General features: G+C 46.6%; 1 protein-coding gene across 1 annotated transcript in view; it reads left to right on the forward strand.

The window, feature by feature from the left end:
- Nucleotides 1-24782, forward strand: part of CDK8 (cyclin dependent kinase 8) — a 191351-nt gene that overhangs the window by 155057 nt on the left and 11512 nt on the right. Inside the window, exons 8-10 of the mRNA XM_082244285.1 lie at nucleotides 3970-4039; nucleotides 19322-19394; nucleotides 21614-21711. Coding sequence (XP_082100411.1) covers nucleotides 3970-4039; nucleotides 19322-19394; nucleotides 21614-21711 — 241 coding nt within the window. The remainder of the gene's footprint in view (nucleotides 1-3969; nucleotides 4040-19321; nucleotides 19395-21613; nucleotides 21712-24782) is intronic.

A 24782-nucleotide genomic window follows, 5' to 3' on the forward strand; every position in this document is an offset into this window, starting at 1 on the left:
GGTGGTGGCTGCCCTGGTTCCGGGGGAATTTATGGCCTCTATCGACCTGAAGGATGCGTATCTTCACATCCCCATTTTCGAGGGTCACCAGAAGTACCTTCGATTCGCCATTGCGGAGTATCACTACCAATTCGTGGCGTTACCCTTTTGGTCTCGCTTCGGCTCCGCGGGTTTTCACCAAGGTTCTTGCGCCGGTTCTGGCTTTATTGAGAGCCCAGGACATCTCGGTCCTGGGGTATCTGGATGACATTCTGGCTCGGTCTGCGACCAGTCAGAGTCTGGTGAGCGACCTGTCCGTCACGATGCAGACGCTACAGGAGTTTGGCTGGACGATAAATTTTCCAAAGTCGACGCTGTGTCCGTCGGTTCGTCTTTCTTACCTGGGAATGATCCTGGACTCTGTTCAGGCGAAGGTCTTCCTGCCGGAAGACGAGCTCCGGAAGCTTCAGGAAGAAGTTGGGTCCCTCAGGGACGTTCAGTGCTCGTCCCTCCGGACGTGCATGAGGTTTCTGGGATTGTTGGTGTCGGCTTTCGAGGCGATCCCTTTCGCCCAGTTTCACACGTGGGGTCTCCAAAGGGAGATTCTGGCCAGGTGGGACGGGCGACCGCAATCTCTGGATCTCCAGATTTTGTTGAGCCATCGCACCAGAAGGGACCTTCTGTGGTGGCTCCAGTCCCCGGCAGTGTCGGGGGGCAAGTCCTTTCGCCCTTTCTCGTGGACAGTGATCACCACGGATGCCAGCCTGTCGGGCTGGGGTGGTGGTCTGGGCGTTCTGGCCGCCCAGGGAACTTGGTCGGAGGAGGAGTCCTCCCTTCCGATCAACATTCTGGAATTGCGAGCGATAAATCTCTGCCTTCGGCGTTGGTCGGACAGGCTGCAGGGCCGTCCGGTTCGGGTGCAGACAGACAATGCTACAGCGGTGGCCTACATCATCCACCAGGGGGGCACCAGGAGTGCCCGAGCAGCTCGGGAAGTAGCCGACATTCTATCTTGGGCCGAGACGCACGTCCCGGCGATATCTGCAGTTCACATTCCGGGGGTGGAGAACTGGCAGGCGGATTATCTGAGCCGCCAGACCCTGGACCGGGGAGAATGGTCCCTTCACCCAGATGTCTTCCTGATGCTGTGCGAGAAGTGGGGGTCCCCAGATGTGGACCTGTTCGCGTCTCGTCTAAACAACAAGGTGGAAAGGTTCGTGGCAAGGACACGCGATCCTCGGGTGGACGCCTCAGACGCGTTGGTGGCGCCCTGGCATCAGTATCGCCTGATGTATGCCTTTCCGCCGATTCAGCTGCTGTCCAGGTTCCTTCGCAGGTTGGCCTCGGAACCAAAAAAGGTGATTCTGGTGGCACCATACTGGCCTCGCCGGTCTTGGTACGCAGACCTCGTGAATCTGGTGGTCGTCGCTCCGTGGCGTCTGCCTCTTCGAGAAGATCTCCTGTCTCAAGGACCGATATTCCATCCTGCTTTACAGTCGCTGGCTTTAACGGCCTGGCTGTTGAAACCAAGATCCTGAAGAATAGGGGTCTCTCCCCTGAGGTCATTCATACTTTGATCAAGGCTAGAAAGTCCTCTTCGGGGAAGGTTTACTACCGTACTTGGAAGGCCTATTTTGCTTGGTGTGAGTCCAGGGGGTATTCCCCTCGCTCATACTCTGTATCAAGAGTATTGGCTTTTCTTCAAACGGGCGTGGATCAGCGTTTGGCGTTGGCCACGATTAAGGGTCAGATTTCTGCTCTGGCCGTTCTTTCAACGCCCTGTGGCGTCTAATTCTTTGGTTAGCACCTTTGTTCAAGGGGTGCGGCATCTGGTCCCTCCTAGGAGGGAGCCTTTACCTCCATGGGACTTGAATCTTGTTCTGTCCGTGTTGAAACATGCTCCCTTTGAAAAGATCAGGGAGATCTCGTTGTCTATGTTGTCCAAGAAGGTCGCCTTTTTGGTGGCGATCACTTCGGCTCGTAGGGTGTCGGAGCTGGCAGCTTTGTCCTGCAGATCTCCGTATTTGGTGGTTCACTTGGATAAGGTGGTCTTGCGACCTAACCCGTCTTTTCTTCCAAAAAGGATTTCGGAATTTCACCTCAATGAGGACATTGTCTTGCCTTCGCTTTGCGCAAAGCCTAAACATCCAAAGGAAGTGGCTTTGCATTCCTTGGATGTTGTTCGGGCGATCAGGGTTTACCTGTCATCGACTGAATCCTTTCGCAAGACGGATTCTCTATTTTGTCCTTCCAGAGGGGCCTCGGAAGGGCATGGCGGCGTCGGCTTCTACCATCGCCAAATGGATCAGACAGGTCATTGAACAGGCCTATGCTTTGAAGGGGAAAGTTCCCCCCGTGCCTGTGAAGGCGCACTCTACAAGATCTCGGAGTACGTCTTGGGCCTGTCATCATTGGGCTTCTGTGGCCCAGGTGTGTAAGGCGGCGACGTGGTCGTCCGTTCACACCTTCTCCAAATTCTACAAGGTGGATGTTCAGGCATCGGCAGATGCTTCCTTTGGCCGCAAGGTTCTTTGTGTGGCAGTGCCTTAGGGTTCCTTGTTTTTTTTTCTTGGACCCTTGGCTGTTGGGATGTTGTTATCCCTAGGTTATTTGTTTTCCTGGGTTGTTGCTCCTGTTGAGCAAGTTTTTTTCATGTTGCCCAGTTGGTTTCCTTCCTTTGGTAAGGTTCCTTTCTCTGATGTGGGTATTGCGTTGCTTTAGGCGCGGCTGCTGTTTTCCCACCCCTCATGTCTACACTGCTTTGGGACGTCCCCATTGTGACTAATATGAAGAGGCGGCGACTGTCGGAGGACGTAAGAGAAAACTGAATTTTTGTAAAATCTTACCTGTAAAATTCCTTTCTCTGAGTCCTCCGACAGTCGCCGCCCCCGCCCCTCTTTTGGGGTTTGTTTATGTACTCTACTGCTATACTACTGAAACTGAGGTAGGAATGCAGGAAGCAGGAGGGTATTGACTGAGGGGACCACCCCCTAGGGGTGGGGTATGCTAAAAGCTTTGATATTCACATATTCTGTTGCCTAGCTACTCCTACGGAGCAATGGTCAATAACCCCATTGTGACGAATATGAAGAGGCGGCGACTGTCTGACTCAGAGAAAGGAATTTTACAGGTAAGATTTTACAAAAATTCCGTTATTTTAGTTTGAAGTGGTTGCTGGCAGGATAAACTACATGCTGGCTTCTATATCTTATGTTGAATCCAGTGGTGCAATAACCATACTTTAAATTCCTAGTTCACCCTGCCTGCTGTATGATGGTCCTTAACCACTTTCCCAAATGGACATACCACTGAACCCCAAGGACGTGTGGGTAATACCGGGATGATACCTGCACCTACAGTCATCAACCCGGTATCATTTGTTCCAGCCAGCGACTTTTTTGCCAGAAGTGATCCGAGTGGCTAATTACTTCTGCGGGTGGTTGAAGGGGGTCATAATAGAGAGATTTGGGGTCTAATAGATCGCACCACATGTAAAGTATGCATTTAAAAATAAAACACTGCACAATATCGAGTGACACACAAAAATTGCAACATACACCATTTTAATTTACAGGGCCTTTGCTAAAAAAAAAAATATACGGTAATATAACCCAAATGATGGTGTCTGGCTCCTCCTAATGGATTTACCACAATTCAGGAAAAAATATTAGTCTAGCTGTTAGTGACCCCTTCATTTTGTCCCCATAAGAGGAGGTAGTGACGCAGGCTTTACTACCACTCTTGTTTACTTAGCGCCTTCAAAATCTACAGTTTTATGTAGCTGCAAACAAATTGTTTTTGTAGTGTCAGAACACTTGTTTTTGCCCAGGCAAATCCTCTTTTGGTTGTTTGCAGTGCACTGTAGGGGGAGAAAGGGCAAGTTTGCTGGTTTGGGTAATGAGAACAGTTTGTCCTACGCATAGACTATTCAATCTGTTTGATAAAGAAGGGCCCAATGTATCTGACCTTTCTCGGTTTCTTTGTTTTTAGATAAAGATTGGGAGGACATCAAAAAGATGCCCGAACACTCCACATTAATGAAGGATTTCCGCAGAAACACGTAAGTGATCTTATGAGTCTACCTCACCCTAATTGTTTAAAAAATGTTTGTGCAGAAGATATTCTGAACATAATACTGCATAGACTTGGGTATCTGTGGAGCGGTTAGCCCTGGAATACTATAACTTTGTATTATTTCTACCACACCGTGTTATCAAAATAAAATCTATATTGTAAGCTGCACAAAGTTCAAATTTATGCCATTCAGAAACCTATCTGAGGTCAATTAAGCAATGAGAGTAAAAGAATATAGACTAAAGAGGTGGCTTTTACTCAACTTCATAGATGGAAATACTTGTGTCCAGTGCCAGAGGATACCTTCAACCCCCCAATGTCACCCAGTAACCACTAAATTTGATGGGAGATTGGTAAAGACATAAGGAGAGTCATTAAGGTAATTGCTTTGCATGGTCAGGTAATGATCATGGAATATGTGGTACTTTTAAAAGTTCCAGTTTTGTGTGGCCACCATTATTGTCCAGCACTGCCTTAACTCTCTTGGGCATGGAATTCACCAGAGCTTCACAAGTTGCCACTGGAGTCCTCTTCCACTCCTCCATGATGACATCACAAAGCTGGTGGATGTTGCGCTCCTTCACCTTCTTTTTGAGGATGCCCCACAGATGTTCAATAGGGTTTAGGTCTGGAGACTTGCTTGACCAGTCCATCACCTTTACCCTCAGCTTCTTTAGCAAGGCAGTGGTCATCTTGAAGGTGTATTTGGGGTTGTTGTGTTGGAATACTGCCCTGCAACCCAGTCTCCAAAGGGAGGGGATCATGCTCTGCTTCAGTATGTCAAAGTACATGTTGGCATTCATGGTTCACTTAAACTGTAGCTCCCCAGTGCTGGCAGCACTCATGGAGCCCCAGACCATGATACTCCCACCACCATGCTTGACAAGGCAAAACATCCTTGTCTTTGTACTCCTCACCTGGTTGCCGCCACACACGTTTAACAACATCTGAACCAAATAAGTTTATCTTGGTCTCCTCAGACCACAGGGCATGGTTCCAGTAATCCATGTCCTTAGTCTGCTTGTCTTCAGCAAACTTTTTGCGGGCTTTCTTGTGCATCATCTTTGGAAGAGGCTTCCTTCTGGGACGACAGCCATGCAGACCAATTTAATGCAGTGTGCGGCATATGGTCTGAGCACTGACAGGCTGACCCCCCCCCCCCCCTCAACCTCTTCAGCAGTGGCAGCACTCATAAGTCTATTTCCCAAAGACAACTTCTGGATAGGACACTGAGCACGTGCATTCAACATCTTTGGTCAACCATAGCGAGGTCTGTCCTGTTAAACAGCTGTATGGTCTTGGTCACACTGCTGCAGCTCAGTTTAAGGGTCTTGGCAATCTTCCTATTGCTTAGGCCATCTTTATGTAGAGCAACAATTTTTTTTTTTTTTTTTTTTTCAGATCCTCAGAGTTCTTTGCCAAGAGGTGCCATGTTGAACTTCCAGTGACCAGTATGAGAGAGTGAGAGTGATGACCAGTATGAGAGAGTGAGAGTGATGACCAGTATGAGAGAGTGAGAGTGATAACACCAAATTTAACACAACCGCTTCCCAATTCACACCTGAGATCTTGTAACACTGAGTCACATGACATCGGGGAAGGAAAATGGCTAATTGGGCCCAATTTGGACATTTTCACTTACGGGTGTACTCCTTTTGTTGTCGTCGGTTTAGAAATGAATGACTGTGTTGCGTTATTTTGAGGGGACAGCAAATTTACACTGTTATACAAGCTGTACACTACTTTACATTGTAGCAAAGTGTAATTTCTTCAGTGTTGTCACATGAAAAGATATAAATAAAAATATTTTCAAAAATGTTAGGGGTGTACTCAATTTTGTGAGATACTGCATATATGTACTTTCACACATTGTTTATTTGGCAGTGGTTTCCACCTCTTTCATAACTCATAAACCTTAGCAGGTCCCGATCCCAGCATTGCCTATATCATTTAGCAGACTGGAGTGCAGCATATAAAAGATTTTTCCAATTGTGTTTTGCGCCCTCGCCTTCATGCCACATCTTGTAGTTGTAACACTGTGTCCCAAAGAAGACCATGAACTGTATAGGTAAACAATCCAGTGTGTGCTATTAAAAATTCATTGCTTTGGAAGTTTGTATTAGTTACTGTGTACGTTGCAATTCTTTTTATTATCACTTGATCTTTCATTGCTGTTACTGCATAGATGAATAGGTTACGATAGAGCAATTTCATCCAGGCGATAAAAAAAAGTCTGTTACATTAGGGATAAATGTGTACAAAACTTATTATAAATTAATTTAAATCAAACACAGCTAACGTCCTATCCAGTAGTCCCCATGTAAGAGATATTTTCTTTCCTAAAGCCTAGCTAATTTATTTATATATATATATATATATATATATATATATATATATATATATATATATATATATATATATATAATCATTTATTAATATTACTAGACCCTTGCCGGTATGTTACCTGGACAGGGGAGTTTGTGAATGATGCAAACAGTTATACTCATCTAGGTGGATGCAGCATCGATCGCCAGCCATCTCTATAGTGACAATTAAGCGATTAATTGTCACTGATTGCGCAGTTCTCCTTCACTCTAAGCAGAGAACGGCTCTTTGCTGTCCCCTCCGGTGCGCACTAGAGTGCTGGGCTGTGAAGGGGATGGGAGCAGCTGGCTCAATTTCTCAGCGGAGGGCTGAGAGGCTGAGCCAAGTGCCAATTCAGGCATCTGGGTGGATCCTGACCATGTTCTTGGGATTTTTCCGGAGACTGGAATGCTGTTGGCTGAAAATTGGTCACAGGAGTGCAGAACAAACTCCACTTGGATCCATAGATCTATGGCCAAATAAGCTTTGCTCATACTTGTATGTTCCTCTGTTTAACCACTTGCCGACCGCCGCACGACTATCTACGTCGGCGGTCAGCCCCTCACAGGCAAACTAACGTAGGGCTACGTTGCTTGCTTGTGAGGGTCTAGGGAGCGAGCGCGCGCCCCCCGGGGCGCGCTCCCGCGTGGTCACGGACCCCCCCGCGCGTGTGACCAGCGGACCCGATGTCCGCCGGTCACTCGGCGATCGGCGGGGGAGAGGGAGAATGTCAGGCAGCTTGTGTAAACAAACTGCCTGTCATTCTCTTCGCTGCAAAGACACTGATAAAACGGATCTGGTATGTAGATCCGTTGATCAGTGTCTTTACAGCTAGAGCCACAGCCAATCACAGTAGAAACCACGCCCCTAGGGACACACACAGCCCCTCCCTTCCAAATAAAGTTAACCCCTTCACTACCAGTGTATTTTTACAGTAACAGTGCATATATATAGCACTGATTACTGTAGAAATGTCACTGGTAACCCCAAAAGTGTCAAAAATGTCAGTCAAGGGTCCGATCTGTCCGCCGCAATGTCGCAGTACCGCAAAAAAAATCGCAGATCGCCGCCATTACGCGTTAAAAAAAAAAACAACAAAAATGACAAAAATCTTTCCCTTTGTTAGTAAACGCGATAACTTTTGCGCAAACCAATCAAAATACGCTTTTTGCGATTTTTTTTACCAAACATAGGTAGCATAAAATAAATTGGCCGAAAATTTTTAAAAATTTTGATTTTTACATTTTTTTTTTGGGGGAATTTCATATAAAAAAATGTGAAAAATATTGCTATTTTTGCAAAATTGACGCTCTTTTTTTTGTTTATAGCGCGTGATCAAAAAATCGCACAGGTGATCAAATACCACCAAAAGAAAGCTCTGTTTGTGGGAAAAAAAGGACGTCAAATTCGTTTAGGTACAGCGTCGCACGACCGCGCAATTGTGCGTTAAATTCACGCAGTGCCGAATCGCAAAATACCCCCTGGTCGGAATGGGGGTAAAATCTTCCGGGGCTTAAGTGGTTAACCACTTAACGCAAACTGACGTAAGTGGTTGTACCGGGATGATGCCTCTAGCTAGAGGCGTCATCCCAGTACCTTTGTTTAGAGCCGGCGGTCGGCTTTCCGGTGATGATGACCGATGCGGCTTGGGAGCCGCTCAATAGTTACCCCGGTGAGCGGGAGGGGGCGCCGCCGCCTTCCGCGGCTTTGCCCGGGTCTCCCGTCCCACCGGGAGACCCGAGCAACCAGCCCGCGCCTCCGCCGGCTGGATGGAGTACCGATCTAAGCCGAATGCGGCTTCGATCAGGTCTCTGACGTAACCCGGAGGCGGCATCCATGACGTCACATCCGGGTTACTTGACTGCTAAAGGCGGTAGTTTCAAAAAGTGAATGTATTCAAAAATGCAGTTTTCAGCGTTTTGAATACATGGAAGTGGAGGGGACTAGGGTCTTAGACCCTTGATCCCTCCATAAAGAGTACCTGTCACTGCATATTGCTGTTACAAGGGATGTTTACATTGCTTGTGACAGCAATGAAAGTGATCAGATTTTTATTTTTTTTTTAAAAACCTGTTACAATTAAAAATAAAATAAATAGGAGAAAAAAATGTTTTAGTCGCCGTGAGCTCGCGCACGAAAAAACTTATTTGAAGTCGCGCCGCAAATGAAATCGCTGTTCAAACCACACATGTGAGGTAATCGCCAGAGCGTGAGCAATAATTTTTAAAAAATGAGCTACACTCGAACTCTAAACTGGTAACCGTTAAAAAATTTTAAAGCGTCGCCTATGGAGATGTTTATTGACCTTAGTTTGTCGCCATTGGTGTGCGCAATTTTAAAACCTAACATGTTGGGTATCTATTTACTCGGTGTGACATCGTCTTTCACAATATACAAAAGAAGTGGGCTAACTTTACTGTTTCGTTTTTTTTCTATGCAGTGAAATGTGATTTTTCGTAATTTCCAAAAAATTGCGTTTGAAAGGCCGCTGCGCAAATACCGCGTGACAAAAAATATTGCAATGACCGCCGTTTTATTCTCCAGAGTCTTTGCTAAAAAAAAAAAATATATATATATATATATATATATATATATATATATATATATATATATATATATATATATATATATATATATATATATAATGTTTTGAGGTTCTAAGTAGTTTTCTAGCAAAAAATATAGATTTTAACTTGTAAACAAAAAGTGTCAAAAATAGGCCTGGGGCTTAAGTGGTTAATACTTACCTATCCATAATGCTTAGCAACCCAGCCATCAATGATTCTACTGCTGCCATCACAGTTTGGAGGATGGCCAACATTGTCCAGCCTCTTTCTGGGATGTCTAATCATTTTATTAAAATGAGGGAAGGGGGCTTTCATATTTTAATGTATCAATCCCTCCAGGAGACCATGTTGAATTTTGGCTTTATTCTCCCAAAAAAATTCACATGTGGTGGCATGTATTTAGCCATCTTGCACAAGTGGTGAAAAAAACAATGCGTATGTAGCCATGTAGTGTTTGTTTTTTTTTTTTTAGACCCAAAAGACGAGATGGATTGGTGAACACTTTTTATATTTTGCATTGCCATGCATTTTCAGTGACTTTTGAGCATTCCTATATGTCACTTTTGTTCCTTTTTAAATATGTAAATCGCAATAAAAATAAACTGCATAAGTAGGCATTGGAATGTGTTTTTTTTTTTTTCCAGTTTTTCTTTTTCTTAAATTTAAACTGGGAGCAGCTTCTGATCTTCATAACTATTGAGTTATACTGCCCCCTACAGGAGTAGGACACTAGGCAAAAAAAAAAAAAATCTGTCTACGCCTTTGGACAGTCATGGAGTGGTATACTCCCTCTCCCTGCTATAGCTACTCAGATCCTTGCTGGGTTCTCTGTTCCTGGCAATTTTTTTTCTTTTTAGATAGAATTTTTTTCTCCTGGTTTTTTCCTGTTAGATCTACAATCAACTGTCGGACTGGGCAACGGGCTGGATAATCTAGATCCAGTGGTCACCCAAATCTGGCCAGCGAGCGCGCGCAGACCTCCGCTCCACATTAGGTCGGTCGCAACATAGCCCCACTGGACGGGGGCAGGCCAGCAAGTAAAACTCCTCACTAGGTCACATATGACCGGGTCTCGGCCCGCGACACAGCGTTCCTCCTGGCCGACAGCCAGTAGAGGGGTTCCGTCTGGCGTGGTGGCAACCTGGTTCCTGGTATGGTGTGTAGCTGTCTTCCCCCTGGACGGTTTTGGGGTGGATGTAGGCCCCTTCTTGATACGGTTGGACCCCCGGGCATCCCACTTTCATCTGTTCCCCATCCCCCCCTTATGCTGGGGCTGTTTCGGTGGTCTGGACCACCTCCTGGGGTGGGGGCAGGGCGTTATACTGGCGATGGGGGCTAGAGGGGGGGGGTTGTGCACCTCCGGCGACTGGACGATTGGCTGTGCAGCGGGGTGGGGGGGGGGGGTTGTACCTGGTGGGGGCTCTTGCCAGGGCCCCTATCCTGCCTCGGTCTGTCCTTGAGGCCTAGGGATCCCTCCTGGGTCTTTGGAAGCCTCATTGTGTTGCCATTTTGTTGCCTGTGTTTCTATGCAAAGCGGCCATGTTTGTGTAGTCCAGCGGCCATTTTGCAGTGGTTTGCCATTGAAAATAGCGGTGGCCATGACAGTGGAGCCTGGTGGGTGGCTATTTCGGCAGTGGGAGCCCCTCCTTATCCCCTGGATCTTTGTACTTCCTGATCGCCGCGCGTGCAGTGCAGAATTTGCTGGTAGCGGCAGGTGCCTGTTTCTGCGGTGAGTCTGGTGGGGTTCTCTCCCTCTCTGCTAAGGATCGCTTGGTGCCTGGCGACCGGGTGATGCTGCCAGCGTGGCGGGGGTTGTCCCTTGCAGGGTTTTACACATTTTTGTGGGGTCCCCCTGGTAACTCATGGATTTGTTTGGAGCACATCTCTCCACCTGATCCCCTCTCTTAGGCTGCGGGGCCCTCCAGATCTCAACCATCCATCAATGGCGGTCCTGGAGTTCTTTGTGTCCCAGTGTGTGGCTTTTGGGCGACGGGGTAGAAGTTTTTTTTTTTTTTTTGTCCCTCAGGGTCGACTTACGACAAGGGCTCGAAGCCTGTCAGGGCCTCTGGAGGATGCAAACAAACCTGGTCTGGCAAGCTGAGCGGGCTTCTCCAGACCCGTGGACAAGGCTCCTTCAGCATGAAGGTGCGCCCTCACCCATATTGGGGTGGGGGGATGTCTTCACTAGTTTCCAGACCTGTGGACTTCCCTGGTGCAAGACAAGTGGGTCCACAAAGTCTTTAAATCGGCTACAAGATCGAGTTTGGCTTTTGTCCCTCGGTAAGAATTTTCCTTCCAACTTGCACCTGTCCCCGCTTACACGGTCTGTTTGGGGTGGTACAAGACCTGTTCCTTCAAGGGGTGATTGTCCCGGTTCCGACTTCGGCACGTTTTTAGGGTTTTTATTCGAACCTTTTTACAGTTCCCAGGAAGGAAGGCAGGGTGCGTCCAATCCTGGACCTCAAGGAGCTGAACTGCTTTGTGGAGTTTTTTTGCAGTCCATTCACACGGTGGTGGCATCTCTGTGTCAGGTGGATTTTCTTGCCTCGATCGAAATCAAGGATGCTTACCTTCACATTCCGATATGTGCTGGTCACCAGCACTTCCTCCACTTTGCCGTGGGAAAAGAGCATTATCAGTTTGTGGCGTTACCCTTTGGTCTCGCCTCGGGTCTTCACAAAAGTGTTAGCACAGGTGCTAGCTTTGTTATGCCAACGGGGGATTGCAGGACTGGGCTACTTCGACAGCCTCTTTCTGCGAGCGGACTCTCCTACTACTGCTCTGGTGGAAAACCTGGAGATCACCATACGAACTCTGCTGGAGTTCGGCTGGATTCTGAATTTTCAGAAGTCTGCTCTGGTTCCATCCACAAAGCTGGACTATCTGGGTCTGACTTTGGACTTGGCCTTAGCCAGAGTGCTCCTTCCTCTAGATAAACTCCAGAAATTGCAGGCTGCAATTCATCTCCTGTTGTTCAGCAGATGGGCATCCCTCCGGATTAGCATGCGGGTCTGATGGTGTCGACCTTCGAGGCGGTTCCAATTGCACAGTTCCATATGAGGTCCCTGCAAAGGGAGATTCTGACCAAATGGGACAAGACTCCTCACAGGGTTCGTACGGTCATGAAAAACCTGGAAAAGTCATGGGATTTTAAAATGGAACTTTCTAGGCCTGGAAAAGTGTTGGAAAATTAACTTAACCCACAAAGTTTTGGAACCGCATGCTCAAACGGTTAACCCCCCCCCCCCCCTCGCGTCATCACGTTCTGTGGTGATTCCTACGCTGTTCAAAGCTAGAAAATCTACTCCTAGGAACATCTACCATCATGGAAAACATTGCGTGGTGGGAGTTTGAGTATCATCAAGGGCTAGGTGTCAGCTTTGGCGGTCTTCTTCCAACGACCATTGGCCACACACTCCCTGGTATGCATCTTTCTTCAGGGTGTCCAACATTTGGTTACTCCAGTGCGGTCTCTGTTGCTGCGTTGGGACCTCAATTTGTTGCTTTCGGTCCTCCAAAAGTCTCCTTTTGAGAATCTTCGGGAGATTCCCCTGCTTACTGTCTCCAGAAGGTGTTTTTTTTGGTGGCTATTGCTTCTGCGCGTAGGTTGCCGGAACTGGTGGTGTTATCCTACCGTTCACCTTACCTGGTGAGTCACAGAGATAAGGTGGTTCTTCGCCTCTGTCCATCGTTCCTCCCAAATTGTCTTTGATTTTCATTTGAATGAAGACATTGTGTTGCCTTCCCTGTGTCCCAGGCCTAAACATCCAAAGGAAATTGCCTTGCATGCTTTGGATGTGGTCTGTGCAATTAGGGTGTACCTGGAAGCTACAGAGTCTTTCAAGAAGTCAGACTCTCACTATTTGTGCTCACAGATGGGCCTCGGAAAGCTCTGTCTCCTTGCTCTGCGACCATTTCCTGATGGATTAGACAGACGGTGATTCAGGCCGTTTCCATCAAGGGTCAGGTTCCTCCTTTCCCTGTTAAGGCGCACTCTACTCGGGCACTCAGTGCCTCCTGGGCCTTCCGTCATCAGGCGTCAGTGACACAGGTTCGCAAGGCGGCCACCTGGTCGTCGTTGCACACTTTCACAAAGTGGCTGTGTTGGCACCTGCGGATGCTTCTTTTGGCTTCAAGGATTTGCAGGCTGCTGCACCTGATCCTCTTTGATTGTGTATCATTTTTTTCAGTTGAGCTCCTGTTGACTACTGTTTAGCCTTGGGAATTTTTCTCTATCGTTCATTGACGGACGCAGTCCTCTGATGCATATCAGGGCAGAAGTAGGACACTAGGCAGAAAAAAATTTCTGGCTACGCCTATGGGCAGTCCCTGGGGGGTATACCCTCTCTCTTCCTGCATAGGATGTCAGTTTTAATCTGCCTAGTCAGGAGTAAGGACCTAGTTCCTTGCTGGGATCTTTGGTCCTGGCATAGAAGTATTTTTTTATGTAGATTTTTTTTTTTTTTTTTTTTTTTTTTAGCTAGCTTTTTTTCTCCAGAATTTTTTCTTGTTGGATTCAAGCAACCATGCTGGACTGGGCGACGGACTGGATATCTAGATCCAGTGGTTACCCCAGTCTGGCCAGAAAGCACGTGCAGGCCTTAGGTCCGCGCTGGGTCGGCCGTGACATAGTCCCACTGGACGGGGACTGGCCCCGTGAGTTAAACGTCTCGCCAGGTCGCACACGACAGGGTCTAGGCCCATGTCGCAGCATTCCTGTTTGGCCGACAGCCCCCACACTTAGGTGGGGAAGGGTCATGTCATGAGATGGCGCCCGCCTGTGTTCCAGGTACGGTGAGTAAAAGTGTCCCCCCCCCTTCTTCCATGGCGGATTTTGGGGTGGACATGGGCCCCTCCCTGGGAAGGTTGAACCCTCACACTCTTAGGTTTTCCTCTGTCCTATTGTGCATGGGGGGGTCGGGAAGTGCGCAGTCCGTGGCGCTCACCTGATAGTGCGGGGGGGGGGCGCCTCGTGGGTTCCTCCAGCTTGATGGTGTTAGAAGGGGTGGCAAGGGGGTTCCCCTGTGGGCCCTGCAGGGCCGCCATTTTCCTGTAGCCTCGTCTGCTTCTATGACAGAGGCCGTCTTGGTACGCCCGTTTTCGGCCATTTTGCGGTGGATTCTTTGCTGTGAAGGCCGGTGAGTGTTCCTGGAGGCGTTTTTTTTGGTGGGAGGAGCCCCTCCCTTCACCCCGGACAGCTTCCTGGCTCACTTCCTTTTACTGAGCCGCCGCTGACACGTGCAGACAATCCTTATCTAAATGCTGCTATCTGGGGATAGTGAGTTACTGCTTTGATACAAAAATGACATCCTGTGCAGGAAGAGAGAGGGTTTCCCCCCCAGGGACTGCCTAGTGTCCTACTTCTGTAGGGGCAGTATAACCCTACTGATATGCATCAGAGGACTGCATCCGTCAATGAACCGAAGAGAAAAGGAAAAAATCTATTTTTTTCCCACCCCTCATGTTTAACACTGCTTTGGGATGTCCCAATGGTTATGAAGGTAAGGAGCTGTGTCCGCCAATGAACGAAAATAGAAAAATTTAATTTTTGTGAAATCTTACCGTAAAATTCCTTTCTCTGAGTCCTCCGACAGTCGCCGCCCACTCGTACAGTCTTCACCAATGGGTATTGACTTCATCTCCACAGGAGTAACTAGGCAGGAGTAACTAGGCATAAGACTTGTTAAAAAAACAAAGCATTTACATAGACACACCTATGGGGGCTGTCCCACTGGTCCAATACCCCCCTGCAATCAGCCATCCCAACTCAGTTTGGTAGCAAGCATTTAAGTCTATAAGAACCCCAATAGAGGGGTGGGGGCGGCGACTGTCGGAGGACTCAGAGAAATGAATTTTATGGTAAGATTTTACAAAAATTCTGTTTTCTCTTACGTCCTCCGACAGTCGCCGCCCTCTCATACAGTCTTCACCAAAGGATGTCCCAAAGCAGTGTAGACCTGAGGGGTGGGAAACGCAACCGTCAGAAAGGCATCGCAGTACCCAGATCAGAGAAAGGAACCTTACATAAACAGAAAGGTAACCCACTGGGAAACAAAAAGCTGAACAGGAGCAACAACCCAGGAAAGCAAATAACCAAGGGGATAAACAACCCCAACAGCCAGGGACCCGCAATAAAACCACGGTCCCCTTACGGTACTGCCGCACAGAGAACTTTGCGGCCAAAGGAGGCATCAGCTAATGCCAGAACATCAATTTTGTAGAGTTTAGAAATGGTGTGCACTGACGACCAAGTCGCAGCCTTACACACCTGGGCCACCGAGGCCTGATGCCGGAAAGCCCACGATACACTCACCGCTCTGGTAGAGTGCGCCTTGACAGAGAAGGGCGGTACCCGTTCCTTCAAAGAATAGGCCTGTACAATTGTCTGTCTGATCCATTTTGAAATGGTCGCCGCAGACGCAGCCATACCCTTCCGAGGTCCCTCAGGAAGGACAAAGAGAGAATCCGATTTCCGAAAGGATTCAGTCGACGACAGGTAAACCCTGATCGCCCTGACAACATCCAAGGAATGCAAGGCAACCTCCTTAGGATGCTTTGGATTCGCACAGAGCGAAGGCAGAACAATGTTCTCATTAAGGTGAAAATCAGAAACAACCTTTGGAAGAAAGGACGGGTTAGGTCGCAAGACCACCTTATCCCTATGAACCACGTAAGGGGAGCGGCAAGACAAGGCCGCCAACTCCGACACTCTGCGAGCAGAAGTGATCGCCACAAGAAAGGCAACCTTTTTAGACAGCAGAGTCAACTAGATTTCCCTGATGTTTTCAAACGGGGAACGTTGTAACACGGACAGAACCAAGTTCAAGTCCCATGGAGGTAAAGGCTCCCTTCGAGGAGGGGCCAAATGAAGCACACCTTGAATGAAGGTGCGAATCAAAGAATCAGACGCCACGGGGCGCTGGAAAAGGACAGCCAGAGCAGATACCTGGCCCTTAATCGTGGCCAACGCAAGGCGCTGGTCAACGCCAGACTGAAGGAAAGCCAACACTCTCTCCACCGAGTATGAACGAGGAGAGAAGCCCCTGGACTCACACCAGGCAAAATAAGCTTTCCATGTAAGGTAATAAATCTTACCAGACGAGGCTTTTCTAGCCATGAGTAAGGTAGGAATGACCTCTGAGGAGAGACTCCTGTCTCTCAGGACTTGGCTTTCAACAGCCATGCCGTTAAAGCCAGCGACTGTAAAGCAGGATGGTAGATCGGTCCCTGAGACAGTAGATCATTTTGCATTGGTAGCCGCCATGGAGGCTCGACGGCCAGGTGAACGATGTCCGCGTACCAGGACCGGCGTGGCCAGTCCGGCGCCACCAGAATCACCAACGTTGGTTCCGAGGCCAACCTGCGAAGTTACCTGGACAACAACTGAATCGGAGGAAAGGCATATATCAGATGATACTGATGCCAAGGCACCACCAGTGCATCCGAGGTGTCTGCCAGAGCATCGCGCGTTCTTGCCACGAACCTTTCCACCTTGTGGTTTAGCTGAGACGCGAACAGATCCACATCCGGGGATCCCCATTTCGCACACAGCATTTGAAATACCTCCGGGTGCAGGGACCATTCCCCCTGGTCCAGGGTCTGGCGGCTCAGATAATCGGCCTGCCAATTCTCCACACCCAGAATGTGAACTGCCGATATTGCCAGGACATGAGTCTCAGCCACAAGGGTGCGTCTTAGCACCTTGGTCCAATCCGCCACAGCCTGAGTCGCCATGACCGAGGCGAAAATAGGCTTTAGCAGGGAACCCGCCACCATGTAGGCATGGCGGGCAAGGGATTCCATCCTATCCGTAGGATCCCTAAACACCGGAGAATCTTCGGTGGGTACCAGAGTGGCCTTGTTCAATCTGACCACAGTGTGATCCATCTGAGGGGCCACACACCAGCGCGAATCCGTAGGAGAATCAAAGGGATAAAGGAGTTGAAACCTCTTAAGCACCACAAAGGTGCGTTTTAAATTACGCCATTGATCATTCACAGTAGCGTGAAACTCAGCGGGGCAAGGGAACACCTGCGCCGCTTTGCGGGTCCTGTGTGTACCAAAAGAGGACACAATGCCCGGAGGATTGGGCTCATCCTCTAAATGTAGGGTTTCCTTAATGGCAAGAATTACCGCATCCATAGCTGCGTGGTCCTCGGCCGTCCCAGGGGGGGAATCATCCACCCCTGCAACCTCCGCCTCCCCCTCAGACAGAGAAGAGCGAGACCGTTCAAGGGGCACACCACCTACGGCAACCATATCCGATTCAGAAACAGAAGACAAGGAAAAACGAGTCCTTTTTCTGTCAGCACGTTCAGTCATTAGAATATCCACTTTGGACACCAAAGTCGACACCAAAGCCGCCACTGTAGCAGACAAAGTAGACAGAGCAGAAGATTCAGAGGAACCTGAATCCCCCACTAAGGCTGTGGGAAATTTGCTGTCCTGAGATTCCATAGTAAAAAAGTTTTTTTTTTTTTTTTTTTTTTTTTTTTGAAGGTACTGGCCCTTTAAGTGTGCCGCAGACCCCCGCAGCACACCCCTACAAGACTGTGACAAACAGATCCCTGAGCAGGATAAACTGATAGCCAGAAGTATTTGCACACACAAAAAGGACAGCAGACAGACCCCCACAAGTGTTACCCCCACAGCCGATCTCTTCTGAACAGGAGGAGGAAGTGATGTCACCGCAGGAGACTGAACTGAGACTGCAGGCCAAGGAAAAATGGTTGCCTATAGAAAGTATGGGAGGCTTCGGAAAAATGGCCGCCGACGTGCTCGGAACGAACGTTTTGCCACACAGAAGATGGCGCCGCAAGCGCCAAAACACACCACATACAATGCTGTATAAGCGCCCACAGTGAAGCCAGACATGCTGCCCACACCTAAAATGGCGGACCGGCGGTGTTTAACCCTGCAGCGGTCGCCACATGTGTCTGTACCGCCAAATAGCACCCTAAAGTGACACAGGAGAGGGACCCCCACAAACCCACACAGCGCACTGGCTGTGAGAAAACCCCCCGCAGGGACCGGGATCAGGGAGCCCAAAAACGCGCAGACATGAGGGGATAACACCGACACACAGGACTGCCAGCCCCAGACAGAGGCCCCGCACAGAATGTACTTGCCTGTACTCGATGGCGTGGGGTGCCTCTCATCAACGGGAAACCTCCCACCCTCAGATGGCAGGGGTGCCGTCAGCCAAAAAACGCAGGGCGCTAGCAGTGCACGGAGAACCGTGGATGAGGCGTCCAGGTGAGGTAGCCACCTCGCAGGCTTGCATCCCTGAGGACAGGGATGGGTCGTTTGCGAGGCCAGGGTGAACACATAGCCCGCTAAACGCTTGATGGCGGGCTGGGATTCCATAAGGCCCTCTGTCCTGGGCAACTCCCAGCTCCGCAAACGCCGTCTTCATCCGAAGATCCGACTAACGCTGACAAAATAAACAGCTAGTAGTGCAAAGAAAAAACACATTTGCAGCAAATAAAATCATAAAATAGAAGAAAGGCTGAGACTGTAGCCCCAGCACAGGGAAGCCTATCTTACTCCTTAACTAGGCAGAAGACAAACTGAGTTGGGGTGGCTGATTGCAGGGGGGTATTGGACCAGTGGGACAGCCCCCATACTGTAGGTGTGTCTATGTAAATGCTTTGTTTTTTAACAAGTCTTATGCCTAGTTACTCCTGTGGAGATTAAGTCAATACCCATTGGTGAAGACTGTATGAGTGGGCGGCGACTGCCGGAGGACGTAAGAGAAATGGGATTTTTGTTTTACCGTAAACTCCATTTCTCTGATGTTCATTGATGGACACAGCACCCACCCCTCTGTGGAGTTGTAATTCTTCTGACACGGCTTGTAACTAAACTGAGTACCTATAGCAGGGAGAGGGAGCATACCCCTGGGACTGCTCATAGGCGTAGCCAGATTCTTTTTCTGCCTAGTGTCCTACTCCTGTAGGGGGCAGTATAACCCAATGGTTTTGAAGATCAGGAGCTGTGTCCGTCAATGAAAATCAGAGAAATGGATTGTACGGTAAGTCAAAAATCCAGTTTTTTTGCAATTCTTTAAAAAAAAAAAAAAAAAAAAGTGTGGTGGAAGATTAAACCTATTTTCCCTTTTTTTTTTTTTTTTTTTTTTTTTTTTTTTTTTTTTTTTTTTTTTTTTTTACATTTTGCTGCAATCGTATAATGCACCACAGTGTATTCAGTGAGAATGAGACCCAAAAATCACATATATAAAATACTGAATAATGCAACTCCTCGTGTGTGTGTAAAAGTTCATACTGTGCCGTCAATCAGACCGCTCTCAAAGCATAAACCTGATTTATTTTTTTTAGGTATACCAACTGCAGCCTTATTAAATACATGGAAAAGCATAAAGTAAAACCAGACAGCAAAACATTCCATTTGGTAAGTGTTTCCTCTTTTAGCACTTATAGTCTTATTTTTTAGCACTTTTATAGTGGTTATTTTATAAAATAATTGGGGGTCAGGTCATTTTCCAGCTAAGAGACCCCAACTGTTAGCGGATAAAAGTCCAACGGTGACACAGGCCGCAATAAAAACTTTTATTTTTCACTGTCCTAAGCTTAATAAAAAAAAATAAAGGATTGTAGCATTCCCTGCCTACAGTGCCCCCACACCTGCCTTTACCCCTTGATGCCAACGCTATAGCCGAAAGATGGCTACAGCGCGGGCTTAAAATGCCAGGAGGGCTAACATGGGTGTCCTCACGTTCCCGAACTGCCTGCACGCCGTGCTCGGTTATCCCTGAGTCCTTGGGACTCGGCTGAACACTGATCAGATTAAGGGCGAATGACAGCGAGCCCTTTACCACATGATCAGCTGTCAGCCAATGACATCTGATCGTGGAAGTAAACAGAAGTCGGTTATTAGCTTTTTTTTTTTTTTTTTTTTTTTTCTCTCTCGCTGTCAGCAAAAGTAGAAAGCTGTTAACTGGCTTCTGTTAGAGAAACATCTATCCTCTTAGTGCCCTCCAGTGCTGCTAATCAGTGCCCTCCATCAGTGCTGCTAATTAGTGCCACCTCATCTGTTCCCCTTAGTGCCATCTCATCTGTGCCCATGAGTGAAGGAGAAAAAATTACCTGCGTGCAAAATTTTATAACAAAATTATTTTTGTTTTTTCATTTTCGATCTCTTTTTGTTTAGCAAAAAAACCCATTGGTCATTAACCACTTAAGCCCCAGCCCTATTTCGGACACTTTTTGTTTACAAGTTAAAACCAGTATTTTTTCCTAGAAAACTACTTGGAACCCCCAAACATTTTATATATATTTTTTTAGAAAAGACTCTGGAGAATAAAATGTCGGTCATTGCAATATTTTTTTTGTCACGTGGTATTTGCGCAGCGATCTTTAAAACGCAATTTTTTGGAAAAATTTAGAAAAATCACATTTCACTGCATTTAAAAAATACTAAACAGTAAAGTTAGCCCATTGTTTTTGTATATTGTGAAAGATGTCACGCCGAGTAAATAGATACCCAACATGTTACGGTTTAAAATTGCGCACACCCGCGGGATGGCGACAAACTACGGTCAATAGAGATCTCAATAGGTGACGCTTTAATTTTTTTTTAAACGGTTACCAGTTTAGAGTTAGTGTAGCTCTTTTTTTTTTTTAATTATTGCTCACGCTCTGGCGATCGCGGCGATACCTCACATGTGTGGTTTGAACAGCGATTTCATTCACGGCTCGATTTCCATATACGTTTTTTTTGTGCGCGAGCTGACGGGGGCGGCTAAATTTTTTTTTTTCCTATTTATTTTATTTTTTTTTTAACTTTATTACAGATTTTTAAAAAAATAAAATAAAAATCTGATCACTTTTATTGCTGTCACAAGCAATGTAAACATCCCTTGTGACACCAATATGCAGTGACAGGTACTCTTTATGGAGGGATCGAGGGTCTAAAAGACCCTAGACCCCCTCCACTACACTTCCATGTATGCAAAACGCCGATAACTGCGTTTTTGCATACAGCCGGTTTTTAAATTTGCCGCCTTTTGCAGCACAGTGACCCGGAAGTGACGTCATGGACGCCGCCTCCGGATTACGTCATCGGAGACCCGATCAAAGCCGTTTCTGGCTTTGATCGGGACTCCATCCAGCCGGCGGGTTTGAATCTCGGTGGGTTCAGCAAGGACCAGCCGAGATTCGAACTATGTATGGTTGGATTTTACATGTGATTTATTGCTACCAGCTAATATAGCCACTAGCAGTAATCACTGTGTTCTCATGGCCGGGAGAACACAAAGGCTCCGCGGGAGGGATTTGCCAATCAACACTGACTGTGTTAATGGAGGAATTGAGCGATTTTTCTTTCCTGCAGCCTATGGTTACAGGAAAGAAAATGGCTCAGTCTATGGCTGGTTTACACAGGTATTAGGAGCTTGTGATCAGTAGACCAGCCACTTATTAACATTGATTGTTTGTACTGCTTTCTCCAGAAGGCCAGGGGAGCACTGCTGCCAGGGAGAGCTACAATGTAAGTGTAATTGCACCAAGGTGTAGTTACACTTTAAAATTTGGGGCTAAAATTACTCAGCCTAAAGTCTAAGGAAATCTGTAACCCTTCTAGAAATTCAACTAACTTGTGTTTTTATAAAGCTTCAGAAACTCCTCACAATGGACCCAATAAAAAGAATTTCATCTGAGCAAGCTATGCAAGATCCGTATTTCCTTGAAGATCCACTTCCTACGTCAGAGTGAGTTACCAATTTACCTAGCAAATACATTCTCAAAAGCCTGTTCACATTGGTAACTAATATCCTAATAAGCATTGTTGCCCAAATTGTGTCCTGTGAACCCTACCTGGATCACATTTAGTTTTCTGTACGAATAAATAGGTCCGTTCTTGTACAACATGCTTTATCAAATACGGTTTTCATTCTTTGTTACATCTCAGTGGTGCTGATCTCCCTCATCCTTATTTTCTGTCCTTTTTACATTTGCATTCTCTCGCTCAAACGGGTGGTCTGAATGTGTCCTTTTTCAAGCTTGGCTTTCTGATGGTGACAACACCATTAAAAAGGATATTGGGGAACTGGAGAAAGTGCAGAGAAGGGCAACCAAACTGATAAGAGGCATGGAGGACCTCAGCTATGAGAAAAGATTAGAGGAACTGAATTTATTCTCTCTTGAGGAGATTAAGGGGGGATATGATCAACATGTATAAATACATAAGGGGTCCATATAGTGAACTTGGGTTTGAGTTGTTCACTTTAAGGTCAACACAGAGGACAAGGGGTCTAGAGGAAAACAGATTTTGTCTCAAATACGGAAAGGTTTCTTCACCATAAGAGCTGTGAAAATGTGGAATAGACTCCCTCCAGAGGTGGTTCTGGCTACCTCACTAGATTGCTTTAAAAAAGGCCTGGATTCTTTCCTATGTGTACATAATATAAATGGGTACTAACATTTTTTTTTTTTAGGTAAAGTTGGTCCAGGGAATATCAGCTTGCCTCTCGGGGGATCAGGAAGGAATTTTTTTTCCCCTGCTGTAGCAAATTGGATCATGCTTTGCTGGGGTTTATTTTCGCCTGCCTCTGGATCAACAGCGGGTATAGGATTGTGTATATGGGATTGTATGGTAGGGTTTTCAATACTTTTTTTTTTTTTTTGGTTGAACCGGATGGACTTGTCTTTTTTCAACCTGACTAACTATGTAACCGCAGTATATGTCTGTACAGTGAGCATTGATGTGGTTACTTGTAGTCTCCACTAGAAGTACATGTAACAGGGTGATAACCTAGGGAAGCAATTGAGAGACAGAGTAAAGTCATGTCATGAAAGTCCTGAACAAAAACCACCATAGCAGTATTATAAGTTTTTTTTTTTTTTTTTTTTTTTTCAATATGAAAGCTGTATTTCTCTTTCGTTTGTTGACGGACACAGCTCCTGATGGGTTATACTGCCCCCCACAGGAGTAGGACACTAGGTGGAAAAGAATTCTGGCTACACCCAGGGGTAGTCCCAGGGGGTATACTCCCTCTCTGCTATAACCACTTGGTTTTTTGCCTGCCTAGTCAGGAGTAAGGACCTATTTCCTTGCTGGGATTAGACATATGCCGGTTTTCGGTAATTCGATATATCGCGGTATTGCATAGCCACAGTATTGTTATTGTGGCATTTTTAAAATACCGAGTTTCTCTGCTCCTGGGTCTGACTTGTGAATTGATACATTTCAGTGAGCTGGATGACTCATTCACTCACACAGCTAAGCCTTTCAGCATTAAGTCTCCCAGTAACTATAAACAAAAATGATTACATTGTATCTTTTCCTTCCCTCTGCCAGGGAGAAAGGAAGTTTAACCTCTTAAAGACTGGACCTTTTTCTGACACTTGTTGCTTGCAAGTTAAAATCAGTTTTTTTTTTTTGCTAAAAAAGTACTTAGAACCCCCAAACATTTTATATATTTTTTTAGCAGAGACCCTACAGAAAAAAATGGCGATTGTTGTAATATTTTATGTCACACTGTATTTGTGCAGCAGTCTTCCAAACGCAATTGATAGACTTTAATGAATAAAAAAAAAAAAAAAAAAAACGTAACAGTAAAGTTATTCCAATTTTTTTTTTTTGTTACACAGAATCGTGAGAGAATCGTGATCTTTATTCCAAGCTAAAAAATCGTGATTCTCCTTTTGGCCAGAATCGTGCAGCTCTAATTATATATATATATATATATATATATATATATATATATATATATATATATATATATATAGATATATATATATATATATATATATACACACACACGCATAGCAGCCCACATTACATTATTATATAGCCATCAAGCAGTGTCTGGCCTACCTGGTGATGACTGGTCCTGGCGCTCTGATCCGATGGCCTGGTGTTTAAAGGGGCAAATCCTTGCGATCCAGAAGTGGTTAAACCTGCAGGAGGACCAGTGTTTTTATCTATTAATTACTTTACTATTGCTTTAGGCCTGGTTCACATGTATGCAGGTTGGTGGTTCACATGTATGCGGGTTGGCGGTTCACATGTATGCGGGTTGGCGGCCCACATTTGCACAGGCATAGCAGCCCATTGATTTGAACGGGCTGCTATGCCCTCATTTTCCGCAGAAAAAAGGTGCATGCAGCATTTTTTTAAAATTCAGTGGCCTTGAAATCCATCCTGCTTTGCACCATGCGACTAACCTGCAGTTCCTGCTCTGGCAAGCTTTCTGCATTTTTTGTATACGTGGGCACGGCATTTAAAAACAGTTTGCGTGTGCAGCAACGGCAGGTAAGTCGCATGGTGCAAAAGAAGGATGGATTTCATGGCCACTGCATTTTTTTAAATTCTTCGTGCACCTTTTTTCAGTCGAGAACGCAGGCATAGCAGTTCAAGCCCATTCAAATCAATGGGCTGCTATGCCTGTGCAAATGTGGGCCCCCAACCCGCATACATGTGAACCAGGCCTAAAGCAATAGTAAGGTCATTAATTGGTTAAACCTGCAGGAGGACCGGTGTTTTTATCTATTAATGACTTTACTATTGCTTTAGGCCTGGTTCACATGTATGCGGGTTGGTGGTTCACATGTATGCGGGTTGGGGGCCCACATTTGCACAGGCATAGCAGCCCATTGATGTGAATGGGCTTGAGCTGCTATGCCTGCGTTTTCAGCTGAAAAAAGGTGCATGCAGAATTTAAAAAAATGCAGTGGCCATGAAATCCATCCTTCTTTTGCACCATGCGACTTACCTGCCGTTGCTGCACACGCAAACTGTTTTTAACCACTTAAGCCCCGGAGGATTTGGCTGCTAAAG

This window comes from Pelophylax lessonae (genome assembly GCF_965119305.1).
Source record: "Pelophylax lessonae genome assembly, chromosome: 2".
Taxonomy (NCBI): domain Eukaryota; kingdom Metazoa; phylum Chordata; class Amphibia; order Anura; family Ranidae; genus Pelophylax; species Pelophylax lessonae.